Genomic DNA, 21,056 nt, shown 5'->3' with positions numbered 1-21,056 from the left:
ATTATCAGTTCACATAATTTCATCGATGTTCTGAAATTAACCCAATACATTTTCATGCAAATATGTTTTTATTTGGTGAGTACACCCGTTTAACGCCAATTCATTATCGAGAGATTTTTGGTGGCGTGTGGCGTATTGTGCACAGCCACAATTTACGCCATTAAGAGATTCCGCTCAGCTTATTTTGCGACCTGGTCGCTAAATTAGCAGGCGCTGGGGAGGTCTGGTGAGATGCAGCATGAATCTTTAGTTGATGTTTCCGCATGGTACGTTGAAGACAATGAGGGTGCATTTTCATGAGTCGAGGCATGCACGGTTGCAGCGTGTGAGGCGAACTACGTTGCCTTGCAAAACAACCGATGGCAAAATCCGAAAGCAGAAGAAAGCACAATATTTTGTCGCACTTCTCAGCGACTCTGACAACCAAAGGAACGATAGTTCCAAGTTATTTGCGGCTGCGTCTACTGCTCCCATACATGGAAAAAGTGCTGCTTACAACACGACATTATGCTTTATTTTCTGCTTGCCTTCTTGTTTTAGTGTACGGTTATTTACTTACATCATAAGCCCGCTGAAGCCACATTGAAAGCACGGAATTCTCCGCATAGCTGGTCTTTCTAGTGTATGACTGCGGTGGCAGAGCGGACAAAACAGAAAGAAACGCGAACACAGGCAACGCCGAAAAATCTTCTCAACTAAACGAAAGCGTAGAGACCGGGTCAAAGTAAACAAACCTCGCGTGGAGTGGAGAACAATCTGGAGACGGATGACAAAGCCGACTCATTGAAGGACGCTTTGGTGAAACGTAGGAATTTGGAATGCAAACGGAAATGGAATTCTGCAAGCCTCCATCTCCACTCGTCCTGATACGAAATAGGATCGCTCTTCACTCTGGAGCATCGTACACCTTCAGGTGCACATACGAACGCGCAGATGCATACACGCGCAAGCAGGCACACACACACACATGCGGCCACAGACACGTACGGAAGCACGTACACAAATCTCAGTGAAGCGGCACTTCCATGTCTCAAGCCCATTCGATTTTCTTTTCGTATTCTCCGTGTAACGGTTTCGTTCGTACACTCATATTTGTCTTTCGTTCTCGCATTCTTAGCCCGTGCATTTGGCGAGGTCATGCACCCGAACATCCGGTGGGAAGCAGATGAACTGAGGAAACAAACGAACGCAGTCGCGAAGGCGCACATAGCTCTCCGCCGCACACGGGCGAGACAAGGCAAAAAAACATTAAACCCGGTTGGCGAACAATGTCCTGTTTCTTCTGAAGTGTTTTCTCCCGTCTCGCATTTCGGCGGGCCTTTGCTTCCATTGTCCCGCTCCATGGGTTGGCGGCAACGCAAAAAAAAAAAAAACGTGGCCCCCTTCCAAGTCTTTGGTGAGCACGATTGGGAGGTGTCTGAGCGCGGACGACGATAAAAACATTGGGGCGAGCTGAAATGTCGCCATTGCGCGCGCGTGGTATTTAAATAGAGGAACTAAGTGTCGGGGAACGGTCCGAACGCGTTTATGACCTTGTAGCTACGTGAGCGGACGCCCAGTGCGCCGGCGTGTCGCTTCGTGCATGGTTTTCGAAAGCGCAAAACTTGCGGCAAGAAGCGATATCCTTTATTTTTCGGAAACATTCTTTTTCTAATCTTTTTTTTTTTGTAAAGTGGGACGCGAAAGCAGAATAATTTTACATGTCTCTTCGAGACGATGTATGCCACCTTTTATTCTTCCCCGCTTCAATGTGCCGAAATTATAATGACAGTTTTTGCACTGGAATGTAGGAGGATAATAAAAAAAATGATTTCAGAAGATTGTCGCTGTGTCGAAAAGCAGCACACCATTCGCGAACTTTCTTGATAAAAGAGGGGCATATTATGCTAATTGTCAAGGCAAAGATTATAATCCATAATGTTATATGACGCGACATAGACGAACCTGGACATTAAGCCAGAACAAGGAGCATGCAACAGTTATTCAAAGCTGATGCACCAAGTGAGCTCAACACAGTCAAAAGAATGTGGCAACGAAAAAGAAAAAAGTATGCTCCTCAAAATGAGCTGCAGTCATTAGATATAAAGCTCGAATACTGGAATATACGAGCTTGGTATAACGCTGTAAAAATATCAAAATTAGTAACATACCAATGCAACTTCAACGTAGCCTTTGCACGATTGCATGATATGTTAAACTTGAAGAAATATTTATTGAAATAATTTTTGCTAAGATCAAATGGTTCACGCAGCTTTCGATCTTCCGGTATTTCGAGAGCAACGTCTTTCGCCACGTAATGTAGTAGATCACCAGTGTTTTTCAAATGCTAATGAGTAACTACGCTTCTTTAGTCTTCCTCAAATACCAACTTTTGCACAAGCCTCGCCTAGCGCGCATTCTTTGTCGTCAGAGATGTGGCCTTCTGATCGGATGGTATCTGGTGGTATCTGGCGGTAAATTGTCGGTTGAGGCATATACACCTAGAGTTTCTGATTTCGCAACGTAAGGCGAAGTCAAGATTCCGGCTAGGGGCACAAACCATGCCGAATGAATGGCCTAACTTTCGTTGGACTCTGAAAATATCGCAGCACACCAGTTTCGCGGTCTGTGCGCGTTATGTACACAATTGGCCCGTGAGCAGCGTAACTTCGCAATTATAAGGTTTTTGAAGCATGTACCCTTGATAAAATGGTTGTCGTCATTTTGCATGGAATTGCCTTTCTGCGCACTCGCTTGGTGGAGGGTAACTTCCTCAGAAGTTGCAATGGGATAATGACGGACTCATCTTAGAAGCGAAAATTCTTGGACCTTGGTTGAAGAACTCCAGAATGCGCAAAGCCATAAAAGCGAGAATGTACTTCTCTCACGCGATCGGGTCATACGGGTGCTTCTGAGGGAACATTCGTCTGCCAGTGTGCGCACAGCGAGTCAACTTCTTTCTTATCTCTATTTCGCATTTCCCCTTAAGAGAAGCCAACCAGCCGCAGCCACAGCTGAACTCCCTGCCGCTCCTTCTTTATCGAACGTCAGGTATCCGAGCCATTTTTATTGAAGGCAGGCCACATAAAAACAGCGCACATGCGTGATACGCCACCTGCGGCCACTGAGACATTCGCTTTCACTGTGACTGCAGAAACGAGGACAATATATATAGCTTCCCGTAATTGTTTTGCTCTTTCTCGGTGTTCGCTTTCTTCGGATTAGGAGCGTTAGCGGATTGTCGCTCGACGCAAGACGCGGGTACAGTAATAACATTTTATTAGAAACTGGTGGGCAGTCCTGCAGCAAAGCACGCCTGCGTTATGAGACTGCGCGCGTCGACAGACGTGGGGAGCTTTCTCAAATGCACACTAGCGCCAACGATTAGTCTGGGAGAAAGACGCAAGGAAAGGTTGAGGGGTTAAGTAGATGCGCTTCCCGTTTGCTACCTTTGACTAGGAAAAGCGAAAAAAGCAACGAGAAATGATAACATGGGAGAGATAGAGAGACAGAGAACAGTAGCTGGGCGGGCACTTCAAGCACCGCACCAAGTCTATCAACGGTCGCAAGGACAAGTTGATTTAAGGTACTTACAGCAACACTTCTTGCGCCCACAACGCGCATGGCCATGTTTCAAGAATCTTCAGTTCTGATAAAACGTCGTGATTGCAGCTGATTTAACGCTGCGCGGAGAAGGCATCGTTGGACGTCATAACGGGAACATAATAACAAAACATGTTCAGTATAGTATCTTCGGCCAAGCAGCAGTTCCACATTGGCGTGTCAACTACTACAATGCAGAATAAGTAAGCCACCACAATCCAGCGACGGTATAACACTGGTGCATCGGAGGCGAATTTGGCAACGGCAGTTTCAAGTAAAAAAAAGAAAGTATCGAACTGGTGTAGGTGACACTCAGAGGAACAATAGCAGACGACCGATAAGTGTGCGTGGCAGTTACAGACAGGAAATAAAGTTTCTCTGGAGCGTCACTTGCAGACAGGGCAATCGAAGCCGCTACAGAATGCACGATAAGGGATGTAACAATTTAAAGAGCGGGGGAACCGGACCCGGGAGAACATAACTCATGACTGACGACTCCACTCGCCGCTATCAGTCCGATCGGAGTTCTGTTTTTCTTTCTTCACACGAGTTCGCGCAATTTAAAGTTATAATTTGTTAAGATATCCTATCTTCCAATGCTCGAAGACGACGACCTGAAGTGGAAACGAGAGCTAAAGAACCGCCCTCAGCCATTAACAGTCGTACACCGCCATCAAGCCATCATGGGCTAATTCAATAAGGCATTACATATGCAGCTGTTCATTTCACAACGAGAGCCACATGGTTTCTATTAAGCATGTAGTGAGGCCTACAACATTAAGAGATGAGTAAAGGAAAGAAAAATGAACGCCATAGAAAAAGTGGCACTATGAGGTACACGCATTGAAACTGCCGTGCTACAAAGCACATTCCCGTGCACGATAGTTTCCTGAATCTTTAGGTTTGCAAGAAAGGATATGTTTATCCAAAGTGCCCGTAAACAAAGTTCGAACACAGTGGCTTCTTTCTTTTTCTCGGAAGTTTAGTTTTGTTCATTTGTGCTAAAGAATGCCATTTCGCTTATGGTCTACAAGCTGCTATCGCGTAATTTTTCTGCGGTTCCTGATAACAACATTTCGGCTCCAGTACCATTAGTCCCGAGTGTCAATCAGCTAGCGAAATGTTCGCATTGTTTCTAGAATGGCGGCGGTTTGCTTACCAGTTGTCTTTCTAACGCAAAGGGCATTTTCAAGGTTCGTTGCAGTTTTCCGAATCGTCAAACACCTTTGTTCACAATAATTCGGCCAACACAGGGAGCTAAGATCTAACACAAAATTCTGACGAGACAGCAAGGTCATCTGCAAGCTGCATAATTGCCAAATCAATATCTCTAACATAACAACGGCGCTATTCAAGACGAAAAAAAGAAAGGAAGAACGTAAGCAGTTGCAAAGAACGAGAAAGGTAACCGCTGCGCCGTCCACTTGCCCTTCGTGGTTTCTTCAAAAAAATACAATAAACAAAGATGCGAAAGCGCAAAGGCCTCGTTATCTGGGAAAGCGATTCCCGACGCCTGCTTTAAAATATCCCCTCACCCACGCAGACCGTCCGGGGATGTTGCGGCTCGCGCGCCTCTCCAACCCTTTGGGGACGCCTAAGTGAGATCCCTCCCTAATTAACTACTCGCTCGGGGCACCACCGGACGCCGCGGCTGCGTGGGCGCGGTAACGTGCTTCGAGTAAGCGCCATTTCTTTTCTTTTTTTCTCCAGCACTTTTTTTGAAAAGTGAAAATAGCAAGTGCCGACGAGGAGGCGCAGTGCGGCTAGACGGCGCTTCTCTGGGGACCGTTGGCTGGTGGGCGGAGGGGAGAGGGAGGGGAATGTGGGGGGGAGCTGAGGATGGTATAGAAGGCATTATTCCGATGCGTTTCGGCTTGCTAAATGTATGCTCCTTACGCGGAAGGCGACTTACATTTCTCCAGCAATTGCGATTACGTTCTCTTCTTTTTGTTTTCTTTTTTTAGCAAGCAAGACTCTTAAATAGGCTCATATCGTTGCCCCACTGAACCGCATTAGGGTCAATTTTGCGCATAAGACAGCCTCGAATATTTTCTGCACGCGAACCTAACTTCACGGACCTAAAACTATGGTTTGGGTTTCTTTGTTTATTCCTTAACTACAGGCAGGGCAGCACGCAACACGGACGAACAGAGAATATAAATATAAAACAGGACGGATTGTATGGTTTTACGCGTTCTTTCTTTGACCATAAGAGTTTTGTTTTTGCCCGCTGTCATGCCTAAACGTGTTTACACGCGCTCTGAATAAGGTACAGCGCCTAACACAGTCTGAAAGCTGACACTCTTGATGGTCGCTTGATAAATCGCGAGATCTAGTGTTATTCGGAAGGCGAAAGCATCAGATTTTGTTGTTTTGAAAAAAAAAATATAAGAAAAGGTTCAGACAATAACGCATGCACAGAAAACGCAGGGCGTTCTTTCTGCAGTAGTAGCACATCCAGGAACTTTTGGTTAACTTCGTGCCATGTTACAATATGGGAAAATACACTGAGTACGCCCGAAAAACAACTGCGCAAGCCAGAAAAGGGAAAAATACGAATGGTACTTAGCAATGCATGACGTCGTACTCACGTACCAGCCCTGGGGTTTCGCCACGAAACGCAAGGAAGGAAAGCTTTGGCCATTTTTCGTCTTTTATGAGTAAACATATTATGGTAAATCACTAAAATAGACCATAAAAGAACACACTGCTTTAACTAATTTAATACCCCTCGTCAGTGTCCTTTTCAAGTAAAGGCACCTGCTCAAGAACTCGCCGAAGAGATTCGCGTCTGCACACCAGCTGTCAGTGAGGAAACAACACACCACTTACTTAGGCTGTCCTCGTAGACGATTGTGAAGGACGACCAGCCCTTGATGTCCAAGAGTCCTTTCAGCGCAGATCCCAGATTGGCACGCCGAGGTGACAGACGGATTGAGATGGATGACGAGTCTCCGCTGCCTTCTTCACTGCTGACGCCGCCGTCGCCGATGCCGCTGCCCGGCGCACGGGTGACGAGGTGGGGGACACGTGACCGCTTGCACGCGGCGTCTACGGCGGCAGAACCGGGGCCTGAACTCGGTCCCACGATGGCCATCACGCCCATCGACAGCAGCTTGCAGGCTGCGACAGAAGATGAAGTGGCAGTCGCTCAGGTTGCTGAGCAGCTACGCGCGGCTTGTTCTAGCAGTGGTATTGCACTGACAGGCCGCGTGTACGTCGCTTTCAATTTGCTGTGCGTTCGCGCAGCCGAAATACAGCAAAATGGTAAAGTGGAAGAGTTGGTGCGGATGTATTGCTAGGAAACCACGAAGGGAAGGACCCGGCAGAAGAGTACATGAGAGTGTTAACTATCAACGCGACGGTATCTTTAGGGATACATGCATGCATACATACATACATACATACATACATACATACATACATACATACATACATACATACATACATACATACATACATACATACATACATACATACATACATACATACATACATACATACATACATACATACATACATACATACATACATACATACATACATACATACATACATACATACATACATACAAGCAAAGAAAATGAACCCATATAAACTAAAAAAGTGTTTGATTGGTCTGTTCAGACAACCCTGCGGATGACCGCCCGATGCTTGCGCCAGCGGTTACGCAAATTTGACGTCAGGAGATTGGACTAAAACATATTGGAATAGTTTTACGTTATAGGGCCTCTGCTGTCTAACCTGTTGCTTCACTTAAGGGGACTGCGACCTTTGTCAGGCTTTATACCTTTAGTCTCAGCCTACCCTCGCTTGGATGAACGAGCAGTAAACTTCAATTCAATCAAATACATACGTACATACATATGAATTCAGTCTCCTTTCTTTAGCTCCAGTGGTTATTAAGTTGCAAGGTGCGCTGGTACGCGCACTAAAACAAGCAAAAAAAGAACTGACATGTGTTTGTTATTCTAGCCCGAAACCAGCATTTACCCAGATTGAGTTTACAAGCACAGATATGACTACATCTCGCTATTTGATAATCGCACCTTCATCCTCGTCACTGACAATCAAGGGGCCAAGACCTCGTCAAGTATTTTCGCCTTTAGTTCTTGCCTTCCCCCACAAAAAAAGAATTGTATTCTTCTTGAAAAATAAGCATATTTGTTTGCTTGTTAGTCATTTGGCATATACCAACTCGCCTACGCTGGCACCATAATGCGCTCACAATAGCAACTTCATGGTTACTATTCGCTGCCACGTGTTCAGAGAACATCCGCTTCCCTGATTCGCCATCTGCGAATCACATTTGCAAATTGTTTTCCAATTAGCGTAATTAGTTTAACGCCATCTTTCTCGCGACTATCGATCTCGAAACTTCACATTAGGTGGCTGAGAGCCATCTGCCTCACCGTAGTCTAGAAGGACGAGAAGCAAATGTGAGCTTCCTTCACCGTAAGGACGAATCGATAACCGCCCGGAACTGAAACACAGACGCAGAGGTGAACCCACATTATGGCAGGCACAATGCTTGTTATGTTTGTGGAGCACGACTATAGCCACTGATACCGCATCTATACGCACGAACGTGGTAAGCACAACTGAAAAAAATCTTTCCCACCTTTTGATTTTGAGAAGCTTGTTCTAGAACTTAGATATTTTAATCGCGTAGAGTAAAATCTCAAAGTGAGAAAACAAAATGATGAAAACGGGAACGCCAAAAAGCTTCAATTGCAAGCAGCCCACGTTCCTATTTGCAAAACTCGTTATTGATTTTCAATGATTTGTACATTCCGTACACTGTAGTTGAAAAGCGACCACTTTGGAAATGGTTTGGTATTGTTGGGATCAGGACGCGAAGAATCTTACTGCAACCCGAAAAGTCCAGCTGGGAAGTTATGTACAGGTTGTCCCACGTAATTTGAGCCAACCATAAAAAACATGCAAATGCCACGTAGCTGAACAGAACCAAAGATTTGTTTTTGCCATCTCTTGGAGGTACTCGGATTATTCTTTTTTCTTCCCGCCTAACTATACAATCAGTGTTAATTAATTAACCAGCTCATCACACATTATAATTAAATGGAAAGTGTCAATGAAAAAAATTGTAGAACATGAAAAACTCCCGACGCATCTTTCTGTCGCTTGATACGTGCTACATAAGAGCGTTTTTCCGAGTGCGAAAGTAGACCGCGAATACATGAAAAGTGCCACGAGTGGCCTGTAGCGCGGTAATATTGCGTGTATCTTTTGCGGGCTTGATTCAAGTTCGGAAAAACACTGGTATATAACATGTATCCAGCAATACAAAACCGTATTGGGAGACAACAAGGAGTCTGTCAGACGTGTCTCAAAGGCTTTTATATATATATATATATATATATATATATATATATATATATATATATATATATATTATATATATATATATTGCGCAAAACTAAATTAACGACTAGTCTTCTGAGCTCGGCCCCTTGTACGGCGAAAGCCTTGCAGGCTTCCGAAACATAGGGGTCACATGATGGCGTCAAGGCGAGTCGGTACCATGCTACGCTAAAATAAAATAGAGCGAAAGAACACGTACGCAAAAGACAAGCAGTACAAAGGATAATTGTGTAACAGCAATCCATGTTTAATGTTTGCGCTTTTGTTTCGCTGCGTTTCCTATAATTTCATCAAATTATGAGAGTATACGTCACTCTAGCTCTGTAACCACGGTGTCGTACGGTTTTAGTGCGAGGCCGTGGGTTCAATTTACGATCGTGGCCGCGTTACGACGCGGGTGGAACGCAACCACGCTCGTGTGCCATATTTTAGCTGCATACGTCAAAGAACCTCTGGGGTTCGAAATTGATCCGGGAGCCTTCGCTGCGGCGTTCCTCTTAGCCCATCGCTTATGGACGTTAAACCCCATGATTTATTACGACTGCCCATGTACAGGCTTGGCAAACTTGTTATTTTGGTGCGACACTGTTGGCATCTTGGAGGCATTTCGCGCCGCGTCAAACGATCAGCCGAACTCTAACGAAATGGTTACAGAGGCCTTCGTTTGCGTCTTACCTTTTCTTTATTTTATTTCTGTGGCGTTAAAGGACCACTTACAAGATATTTTTGACTATCCGCTATTTTTTTTTTTTGCTTAAGGGGCGTTGTTAGGCCTCAATGACCGCTTACCCCCACCCCCTAAAACATATAAATACTAGCAAGCGTCATAGCTGCTCAAATTATTACACATAATAGCTTTTTTCAAGCAAGTTTCTGTTTAATTTCCAAGGTGGTTGCTCAGTTGTGACGTCATGTCCCTGAAGGTTCTTCCTTATGAACAGGACACTGCAACGTCTTGACAATCGCCGCGGCTCATTGGGTCGTCGCTGCTCTCCTACTCGTGCTGCGGTTGGCCTACTCTGGCGATACTCTGCTACGGCCGATTTAGCAGCATGGAAAACGAGTTAGCCAGCCAAAATGAGGGCCGAGACGTCAAAACACCCTCCTTCCAAGTGATCACCTTCCGCGTCGTGACATCAAGACACAGCAGAAGCAAAACCAAAGCAGGCTGCAATAAAGGTACTACCGCAAGTTATTGAGGCAACTCAGAGGCATGCGAGTATTTCTTTAGGGATTAAAGGTGTCTGTCTGTCATTCACCGTAAAAAACGAAATAATAATAAGCACCCCAAAATATCATGGGAGTAAGCCTTTGAAAGTGTTAGAAGCTCTCATTTGTGAACGCTACATACGCCCTTTGTGGACACTGTGAATGCCAAGTGGTACCGTCACACCAGCTTGAAACCTCAGTTGTTGGTCATATATAGGCTGCTCTTGGATGTCGGAAAAAATTCAAAGAAATTGAGCCTTACAGTAAGAAACTATGACGAAGTCAGCACAACTTCCTTTGCATCTGCGCATTCATGTGGTCTCGTATATATAGGTATGACATCACATGACAAGTAAGGACTGCTGCTGAAATCCAAGCCAGAGGGTCGTCGGAGTGAGGGTTTCGCGATTCTTAGCGTGAGTCGAAGTGAGCGCGAGTGAATGACCCCCACGAAAGAGCGGTAGGTGGATGAGTAATGCGTACAATGTACAAGTGCGGGACAGTGCCAGAATGGAGCATTTCAATGCGCGGCTCCCACTTCACTGGGCAGCCCAGCTGCAATTTCTCACTGAATCATTGACAGTGCGTTGCACAGGGGACTAGAAGCGTGTCCGTGCCACCAAACACGATTTATCTGCTACAAAGACGGACCAGACCGTAGGCTTAGCAGACGACGGAATTCTTGTTTACCCTACGGTCACGTCTTCTGTTTACCAGTCTAGCTACTCTGCACATTTACCCTGCACCTACGTGTACTTGAAAGCCGAGCGCTCAAAGCATTGCGCTATCGGACAGCTCTGGCGGTTGACAGATTGTTCGGAGTTTTGTGCAGCATGCAAGCTCCTAGGATAATGGAGTTTGTGTGTGCATTTCGGGTGCTGCAGTAGGCAATATTATATCGAACGAAGACGATGTTGTGTGCATTGTAAAGCAATTGTTCTCGAGTAGATGGGAGGCGCGTGCCCATGGCGAGAGCTAATTCTTCTCTAGCAGCAATAGCGTTGAAAGCAGGAGGAATCGCAAAAGTCGTCATAATTGTTTTGGCTTACACCCTAATCAGACATGTACGGCGTATTCATGGCAGTGACACGTGTCACCTTCTGGCCAAGTAGCACGGAGCACCAGCTTGATAAAACAATTCACGAGCTTTTATCCAAAGCAAAAATGGCAGTTTGTAGTTTAATAGCCACTGCTCCCGGATACAAACCTCGCAACAGATTGTTCCCAAAGGGGGAAGGTTGACGCAAACATTAAGGGAAGTTGAATTGCCTACCTAAGTACACCACCTATTACTTTGAAGCTGCAAAAATTATCATTGCTAATGCGGTGACTTTCCGCAGACTCGAGAGAAACGGAAGGACATTTCATTTCTATCATAGCCTTAAATAAATAAATTGCTATCATCATTTTCAATATATTTTATATAAGTCGTTCAACCGCACCCTCAAGCAGCCTGTGCAGCGCAATTTTCGGGGTCATATATAGAAACAGTCTTCACACGTCCTCCGATGTCTCCGTAACGACGTTCCTTTTGCATTTGCAGGCTATCCTGTTTTCTAGGAAAGGCGAATCTCGTTGAAGAATTCTGCATTCTTCTCTGTTTAAACCTTGCGAACATACGCTTTGACTACCAGCGTCTTTTATCTGCGCCAGTGTCAGAATGAAGCGAGTTTTCCTGTCGCAGATATGTAGAATGGGACGGGGTCTTGCTGAGAAAAGAACAGAGTTGGCGGTTTCCCAAAAGAGCCTCTTCGGACTCGAATGTTCCTCCGTTAGGGTGGCAGCATTTATCAGCAGAAACATTAGAAGAAGAAAAAAAGGAAACACGGCTGCAGTTTGCCCCCGAAAGAAAGGGAAAATGGAAACGCTGGTACAGTAGCTACGAAGCACAGATCGCGCAACCGACGGAAAACACGGGCAAGATGGCGCAGTCGGAGCGCTCTCGCCACACCAGAACAAGCGTAACAGCAACGGACCAACCGAGACGCGCCAGCGAGTGTTGCAGCAAAGAATGCTGCTCGGCGGCTGTTCCGCCTGGCTCGCCGGGTCGCCGAATCTCATCAAGCCATCCACTCGCCCCGCTGCTGCCTTAGATCGATGGTGGCTAAAGAAAAAAAAGAAGAAAAAGCGGTGGTCTTGGGCAGCACGCAAGCAGTCCCTGAAGCAGCCTTGGATGTCAGGGTAAAGCAGCCAGCCAGGGCATCAACAAGAGCATCCAGACACGGCCGCGATAAGAGGTAGAAGAGGGTGAACTGGGATGAACGAGTGGTGTAGATGGGCCAGCAGCATCAGATATAGGATGAGGTTTGGAGATAGGCGCGCAGAATAAAAATCCGGATATATTGGGATGTTGCGAATACTGGGAGACGCACGGCGACAACGAAGCCAGAGATGAACGGAAAAGCAAAACAACACGAGATAACAGATCTCGTAGCGAAGGAAGTGTTTTCAGGAACACGTGGACTACTGGCTACACACGGTCTCGAAGAAGACGTAGAAGTGAGGATCAATGGCTAATATCTCAACAACCTTTCGTTTGCAGAAAGCAATGTCCTGTTCAGTAACACTGGGGATGAATTGTAACAAATATGTTCAGGACCTTAACCTAGACAGTCTAAAGGTAGGGTTGAATATAAATGTGCAGAAGGCAAAGGTAATGTTCATGGAACTTTCAAGGAAATCAGAATTCATAATCACCAGTTAGCCTCTAGAGTGTGTGAAAGAGTACGCTATCTAGGCCAATTACTCACAGGGGACCCTAATCATGAGAAGCAAATTTACAGACGAATAACATCGATTGAACTACATACGGCAGGCATTGAGATATCCTAGTTGGGAACTTATCACTGCTGCTGAGAAGAAAAGTATACACTCATTGCATTCTACCTAGGCTAACGTATGGCACAGAAACTTGGAGGTTAACAAAGAAACTCGGAGAAAAGTGAAGGACTGCGCGAAGAGCGATGGAACTAAATATGCTAGGCGTAGCCTTAAGAGACAGGAAGGATGCGGTGTGAATCAGAGAGCATATGAAAATAGCTGAAATTCTATATCATTTGAACCCGCACATGTACACATATACACAGTTAACAGGAAAAGGAAAGCGAGCAGCAGGCTGGCAACTGCCACCGGAAGGGGCACAACGCCTGCCTACTCTTCTGAAGGGAGGCGACAGCAACACAGAAATGGAACATAGGAAGGAGGGGAGGAAAGAGGAAACAAAGAGCAACAGGACAAATCTAGACTAAAGTAGAACACAGTACACTACGCACGTTGTTCTGCCGAGTTTGGACTCTGCAGCCGGAATTAAAGTGACGCCGCGTCGAACAGCTTCCACAATTATCAACTATATTATTTCTGAGTAACTATAATATTTGCGAACTTACCGCAAGGAACACACGCGACAAAGAAAGGGACAACGTGAAGCGGTACTGACAACTGATGATTAAACGAAACGAACACGAAGCTTACATAGACCAGCCATACGCGTGCACCAGGTAAGCAACGAGAAAAACCCAATAAAACTCATAGTAACTTTCCACAGGGGTGAGATACAAATACTAACATAAACGCTGAAGACTACAGAGGCACCAGACACGTGTGTATCGCATGAAAACAAACAAAAGCTCTTCCTGAGAAATAGCGACTGACGGCAACCTAACGCAATACCATCCTTAAAGCGTCACATGGCCACTGCCTCTACAATCTCTTTCCAGCTGATCGTTTCTTTTTCGGCCGATAATCTGTACTTGATAATAATGGAAAGCAGCCCCAAGCAGCTACGGCAATAAATAGCCAAGTTCGACTCTCCAGCAGACCCCAGGGAACGCTCATGCCCACAAGCAGCTTTCTTCTTTTCAACTTCAAGTGGGGCGTCTGAGAAAGCCGGGTTTTCCGAGCTCTGTTTTGTTTTCATTTGCGAATCGCTGCTTGTTGAGCCTCGGGAAATAGACAAAGAACTGTCAATTTCTATGAACAGGCTAGTAGGACGAATGTTGCAGTACTTCCATATATACATAGTGCTTCCCATAATCTTAAACAATATTTGTGGTAAATATGGGGTAGATGTCCTATCAACACCTTGTAAACCTTCGAAGTTGTGCAGCATTATGGCAAGGGCAACCACAAGCTCGGCCTCCTGTGAAATGAAGCCCACAAATTCACATGTGCCTTGCATGACGCTTTATATGATAAGAAGCCAGCAAACACTGACACAAAGGATAACATAGAGGAAATTACTTGTGATTAGTAAATGAAAAAAAAAAGAAATGATAAATTAATGGAAATGATAGTGGATGACAAAAAAAACTAGCCGCAAGTGGGAACCGAACCCACTATCTACGCATTCCGCGTGCGATGCTCTACCAATTGAGCTACCGCGGCGCCGTTTTGCCGTCCACTTTCTTGGGTATTTCTCTGTTCTAGTAGAACCCTGGGAGTGTTAGCCAGCGCCACCACTCACAGACCTTGGTGGCCGACGTGGAACGTCCTTTGCACGACACGTGTCTTTTATAAGATTCCACTTAAGTGCGGCAGGTCTATATTGGACAAGCCGGTGGGTGTATTAACATTCGCCCGCGTGAGCATGAGCGTTCTTTGGGGGCTGCTGAAAGGTCGAACTTGGCTATTCATTGCCGCAGCTGCTTGGGCTGCTCTCCTTTGTTATCATGCACTGAGATTATCGGCAGAATGTAGAGGCATTGGACATGCGACGCTTTAAGGACGGTGATTGCCTTAACTCGCCGTCAGTTGCAATTTCTCAGAAAGACCATTTGTTTCTTACCATGTGACGCACACGTGTTCGGTGCCTCAGCAGTTTTCAGCGTTTATCTTAGTATTTGTAGCGCACTCCTGTGGAAAGTCGCTCTATGTATTGCTGATTCTTGCTTTTCGGATTCACGCGTCTGATCTCTACAACCTTTATGCTTGTTTCATTAAATATTTAATTGTCAGTACCGCTTCGTGTTGTCTCTTTCTTCGTCTCGTGTGTTTCTTGCGGTAACTTCCCGAATCATGAACCATCAACAGGCCTACACCCGAACCACGCTATGTTCTATATGACATTCAGAAAAAAAAATTGAACCGCGAAGTCCATGAAATCGGCAGTCCAGATGAACGGTTGGACCATTAGAGTTACAGAATGTGCGCCAAGGGAAGGGAAGTGCAGTCGAGGACAGCAATGCACAGAAAAAGCTCGAATGAGGAAATTTGCAAGTGCAAGTTGGAATCAGCTAGCGCACGGCAGGAATAAGTGAAGTAATATATAATAAGTAATATATATATATATATATATATATATATATATATATATATATATATATATATATATATATATATGGTTGGTATTTATTGTAGACGTGCAACCCGACGACATACACGGCTGCGGAACTTCGTACCACGAGCCACGATCAACTTCAAGTACGAACTTTATTAAGCGTTCCGAAAGCGGCGCTGCTCTCTTTGCTAACAGTCCTGCGGCATCGACTATACGAAGAAATGGTATTTGAGATCAGAGTACCTTTTGATAATTCGACCGAGCAAGAACAGCGTGAAATACACTTTATCGGTTTCCATCTGATTGCGGCATCCTAGGTATATCGATCGCACGGATAATGTCTCTCGGTCAGCGCTTGAAGACAACATGTCAGAATTGATACTGTTGTCACTGTTACATGCGGCCAGAATGCTTAGCGCGCTGGCAAGATACATCACGCTCTCAGTGTGGAAGACACCAGAATTTCAGCACAACCAATTGCACAACCTATACTCTTCGGTTCATGTTTACATCCTAGCAGGTCTCCCGCCGACGCAATGTTACCCTGCTTTGTGGGCTAGGGCTAGGAATATATTAAAAAAAAAACATTTTGCATTTCGCATTGTAATTGCTGACAGCGCTGCTTGTGGTGACTGTGGTCGCGAGGAGAAACTTAAGCACTCACTAGCCATCGCAGCAAAGAGCTTCGAACGCATTGTTGCAATTCTTGTGGACAACAAACCTGCACAAGGACTTCTGCAACTTGCAAATGTGGACGGATATTCTGTGCGGGGCACAGCAGCAATTGTGCGTGATGCTTTGGTCGCACATTTCTCTATTTCCTTCTCATTTTCTTACGTGCCCCTACCCCACACCCCCGTGTAAGGCAGCAAAACCAGATTTTCGTTCTGGTTAACCTTTCTCTTCTCCCGTCTCTGTGCGATCCCATTGGTGAGTGGACACAACGCATGAGGACACAACGCAATAAGGTACACCACAAACAAAACACTTGCTGAGAATTTGTTCCTTCGTCAGTACCACTGCAACATGAGTTACCATGCATAAATATTAGAGCGAGCAAGAAACGAGACAGCAAAAAAAAAAAAAATACAACTCAAAGTTTTGTTTAATCTTTCTACGAATTGTACATGGGAGAGCAGTTCCATACTCGTGAAAGTGCCTATTGTGTTGCCAATTCTGCGAATGAATGCAGGAACAAACAATCGAGAAATGAACTAGTTGGTCTTGTAGATGCCCTAATTGTACAAATGTAATAGACGAAAATCAGTAATTTTTTTTCTGAGAACTTCTAATAAAGTAAAATTTCTGTATTTACTTCGACAATGGAAGCAAGAAACCTTAACAGAAAAAGGAAGAGATGTTCGTGTAACACACAAAAGAAGACATGTTTTTTTCGCTTACGTCCTGTGTGCACAATAATGTATGTGCTTTTTGGTATTTATTTAAACTACCTTTCACGGGCTCTTTACAAATTTAGTTCTGCTGCAAATCTAAAATAATAAATCTATTTCTAAAATAAAGAGGGCGTCCAATACTAGGTTGGGAGTATTAGTGATATGCGATAAAGCTGCTACAAACTAAGTTTGCTGAAAATGCGGCAAAAATAGGCGTGTAGCCATACAGTCAGCTAAGATTTTTTATTTATATTCATTAAAATTTAGTAGTCAAGTATACAGAAAATGTTATAAGGCGGGTATCAATACCTGCGCACAGTGGTTATGGCGCAAGTAAGGCAGAGCTAAGGCTGCCTATACTGAACTAATGGAAGCAGCGATAGTATCTCATCTCTCTGACTTATTGAGAGGCTGTATGAGAAGAATCATACTGTCCTCTTCGAAAAACAATTGTCAACTTTAATGAAATGCGATCTTTGAAAGACCATATCGAAATGGCTCTTTGTAGCATTGTAATACAGTGAGCTGAATTAATGTTCTTTCCCGAGTGAAAATCCTGTGCCTTATGCATTGCATAAATGTGATCCGGAGTAGAATATTACGCGATGATAATTCGGCGGTAAAATATTATTTCTCAGATTTTATCTTATAACTGCAGAATTATGGAACGCAGCTAGACGAAATATGAGGTCAAACAGGTAGGGTCAATGACATGGACACATGTTGGACAAGAAGTTTGTGTTTATCCGTCAGCCCATCATTTCTATTGCCTCATCACACTGACTACATATAACTGTTATCAAAATATATTGGGCAGTTCAAAGAAGCAACCTCTATTCTCGACCTCCCTCCCCCCCAAAAAAAAAAAATGAAACAGAAACAGCGTGTGTTTGAAAGAGAAAGCGAGTCTAGAGTTCGTCGAACAGTGCCATTCAAGGTTTTACTTTTTGTCGTCTTTCTTATGCGGACAAGCGAGCCTGCCGGCACGTGGTCCCCTTCATTGATGTGAGTGCACTGATCAAGATGTCTCTCGAAGCCATATACGGCCCACGAGGGACCATTAGGAGCAGACGAAAGCTCGTTGGTCACGTAAAGGCAAGACTGAAACGCGAGAGCATGTCTCTCTCGGAGCAGGAAAGAAGAACGCTATCTGGCAAGAGAATGCGCTAAAATTGCCGGAAAAAAAAAGGGACTTACCGCGAAAAGCATTGAAAGGGGTGAAGCACGCCTGGAGCAATGGAAGTCAGACAGAGATCCAAGAATGTTTCTACTATATCGGAAAAGGTCAAGGTTCACTGCGCTTTGGTCGATGGTGCGAGCAAAATCCTTTCTCGGCTCTGCGAAGCACATCGAGGATATCGCTGGAACGTGCACTTCGGTACACCCATTACCATGCGTGAAGATCTTACCGAACGCGCGCGTTGGAAGGAAAGCCTTCCTGAAGAATGTCTCTGACATATAATGGCTTGTGCGCCCCGCGATAGTATTCGTGTGTGGTCCTTTACTTTTTGCCATACTTTGCTTCGCACTACGCTCTTGTAATGCTGAGCTAGAGCCTTTGTGGGCCGAAAGAGTGCACATTCAGAAGCGCGTTGCCTTCCAGAATGAAGGCGCTGACTCTGTGGGTGGTGACGGGGTGGGTTGTTGTGTTGCAGCTTTGCGCTTGCATGCCATAAGCTTTGCTTTGCAAATGGCCGCTCTCGCCAGCATGCCGAGCGACGCGTGACGCTTTCAAGCTTCGCTCGTCAGCGCAGTGTACAGTCGATAGACACACATTACAATACCCAACGTTTACCTTAACTTTCTGAAAATCTGACTGTGTTTCGCTTCTTGGGACGTTTCTTGACAGACTTGTTAATGAGACAGCGAAACGGCAGCCAACTCGGCAAATCTGAAAACAGTGCCGCCATGAGGACGCCCAGGAATCCCCGTGGACGCTAAAGTTCATCGGAACACCTAGTAACGAAGATATGTACGAAAAGAAGGACACAGTGCTGTCTAGGGTACAAAAAAGGGCACGTGTAAAGCCGAGTGCGCTGAAACTGAGGTGGCAAATAGTGAAGTGCGAGGAAGCTACTCAACGGACAAACTCCCGGAAAACTTATCTTAGTCGCATAACATCCACACATGGGAAATTGGTGGGTGGTTTCAAAATAGCCGCTGCTACATTTCTCCTGCTATTTCGAAGGAGTTGTCCCAATAATAAAACATGAATGCATTGGACGAAGAAGTGATTATTCCGGTGGATGTTCCCTTCTCGTTGCCATTTCAGCGTCATTACCTCTCGAGCTTTCAAAACACGTGTACGCTAACAGATGATCGTTCGCATAACGAATAAAACAATAGCGACAGTCATTTCGCACGGGCCAATCAACAACATCCGCAAGATACTCACAGAGAAGATGTTCAGCTCGACAGAGAGGTTCAAGTTCCTAAACACCGAAAGAAAGTAACGAGCGCTAAGTGCCACAAATATTCCTCGAAAGGGAATGTGCAAGTTCAGGTCATTCTGTGCGCTTTCGCGCTACGGGAGCTTCCCTGCTTCTCCGAAGACGCACGGCGATAATGAAGCTCAGTGCAAGCGCGGAGAGGCCAAGTTCTTCTTTGGCCGCGAAGACCTCAAATAAAAGGATGAAATAAAACTGTGCCCAGTGCAGCGTCCGCCCATGCTCGACCGGCCTCCTTCCTCGTTCAAGCTCGAGTTGCCCGAGGTCCTCTTGATCGAGTTCTCAAACATTCTTCTTCCTTGTTTGGTAGTGCTTCGTTCCTTCTTTTTTTATTATTCTCGTTTGTCCCTCTTTTGTTCTCGTTAACTCTCGCGATTTCTTCGCAGCTGAACACTTCTTTCGTTCTTTCAACTTACATCGATTGCAGTGCCCCATTAATTACTTCGCCCATTTCCGCAGTCGTGTTTATTTTCGTTTACTTCAAGGGTTTTGTTCCTCCGAGTTATTGAATTTCCCGATCACCTGCAACGTTCGCTTGAGCTCCCCGTGGGCGCCGCGCATACCGTGGCCAAAACAGGAACGCTGTGGGAGCAATTAAAAACAAATTAAATTGTGGGGTTTTACTTGGCAAGACCACGATCTAATTAAGAGGCACGCCACAGTGGAGGGACTTCGGACTAATTTTGAACAGCTGGGGTTCTTTAACGTGCCCCGATTTACGTGACACGGGCGTTCTTTTTTTTTTGCATTTCACCTCCATCTAAACGTAGCCGCCGCGGCCGGGATTTGGTCCTGCGACCGCGTGCTTAACAGCGCAACAACATAGCCGCTAAGCCACCGCGGCGGGTACGTTGAGGGAGCATGGGTTTTACAGTTGTGTACGGTAATGTTGTGGTGCTGTAGCAACTATCTGTCACTTCGCTGTCCTCGCCGTGGGGGTCATTGCCCCCTACCCTGTCTTGAAACCGAAGCGGCTGCCCGACTGAGGCGCCACCACTGCCACTCGGCAAACCTGCTCTTACTTTTGAATAAAGGCAGTCCTCAAGCTCTGTCGTCAAGCTGTAAAAACGTGAATTCGTTGCCTACGCTAAAGCAAGCTACAAACAGCGGCTGAAGGTGATTTCACCTGGCGCAAGACAGGGACAATTGGAGTTTGCTGGGAGAGCCCCTCGTGCTGCGGTAGGCTTAAATGTGATGATGATATTCAACACGGTAGCATTGTTATTGTTCACGTCTCATTAACGGCTTCCGCACATTTGGCGTCCTATTGTGCCAAGTACTGCTGTGTATCACTTGGAAATTCGTGCTGTTTATCTACACAATAGTTAAACAGCTCTGTCTAGGTGTACCATGAAAGAAAAGTCCAAGAACCCATTTGTGCCCCTGGCAACAGTTACACAATCTGTGTGAATGGAACTCGGCAGTTGATAAAGAAGTTCCCGCTGACGACGTGGTTTGTATTTCACCTTGTGAACTATGCGTATTGATGGCTTTCTCCTTTTTCTGTGTCTGTGTCTCTACATAAAACAGGCCTGGCGACCCTATGACGGCTGCGTTCCCAATTCTCATTCCAACACCAATAAGTAAGAACAGAAAAAGAAAATAAAAGTAGACGCTTCTTCTATATTTTTACTATTGTTTTACTGCGATACCAATCATACGGGCACACCCGGCGCATTTCTGAGATGGGCGTCGCCGTCGCCGTGCTGTTCAGTATATTTTCCAAGGTCGGTAACACCGTTGCCGCGAACCCTACGCTGCATG

At 45.4% G+C, this 21,056-nt stretch overlaps 1 protein-coding gene across 1 annotated transcript in view; it reads right to left on the bottom strand.

The window, feature by feature from the left end:
• The window catches only part of LOC142584928 (glutamate receptor ionotropic, kainate 2-like), a 246,588-nt gene that overhangs the window by 97,428 nt on the left and 128,104 nt on the right, over positions 1-21,056 (bottom strand). The window contains exon 3 of the mRNA XM_075695279.1: positions 6,415-6,705. Within this exon, the coding sequence (XP_075551394.1) occupies positions 6,415-6,705 (291 nt within the window). The remainder of the gene's footprint in view (positions 1-6,414; positions 6,706-21,056) is intronic.

The sequence above is a fragment of the Dermacentor variabilis genome, chromosome 6, assembly GCF_050947875.1.
Source record: "Dermacentor variabilis isolate Ectoservices chromosome 6, ASM5094787v1, whole genome shotgun sequence".
Classification (NCBI taxonomy): domain Eukaryota; kingdom Metazoa; phylum Arthropoda; class Arachnida; order Ixodida; family Ixodidae; genus Dermacentor; species Dermacentor variabilis.
The sequence above is the reverse complement of the archived record's forward strand: the minus strand, read 5'-3'. Positions and strand labels throughout refer to the sequence as shown.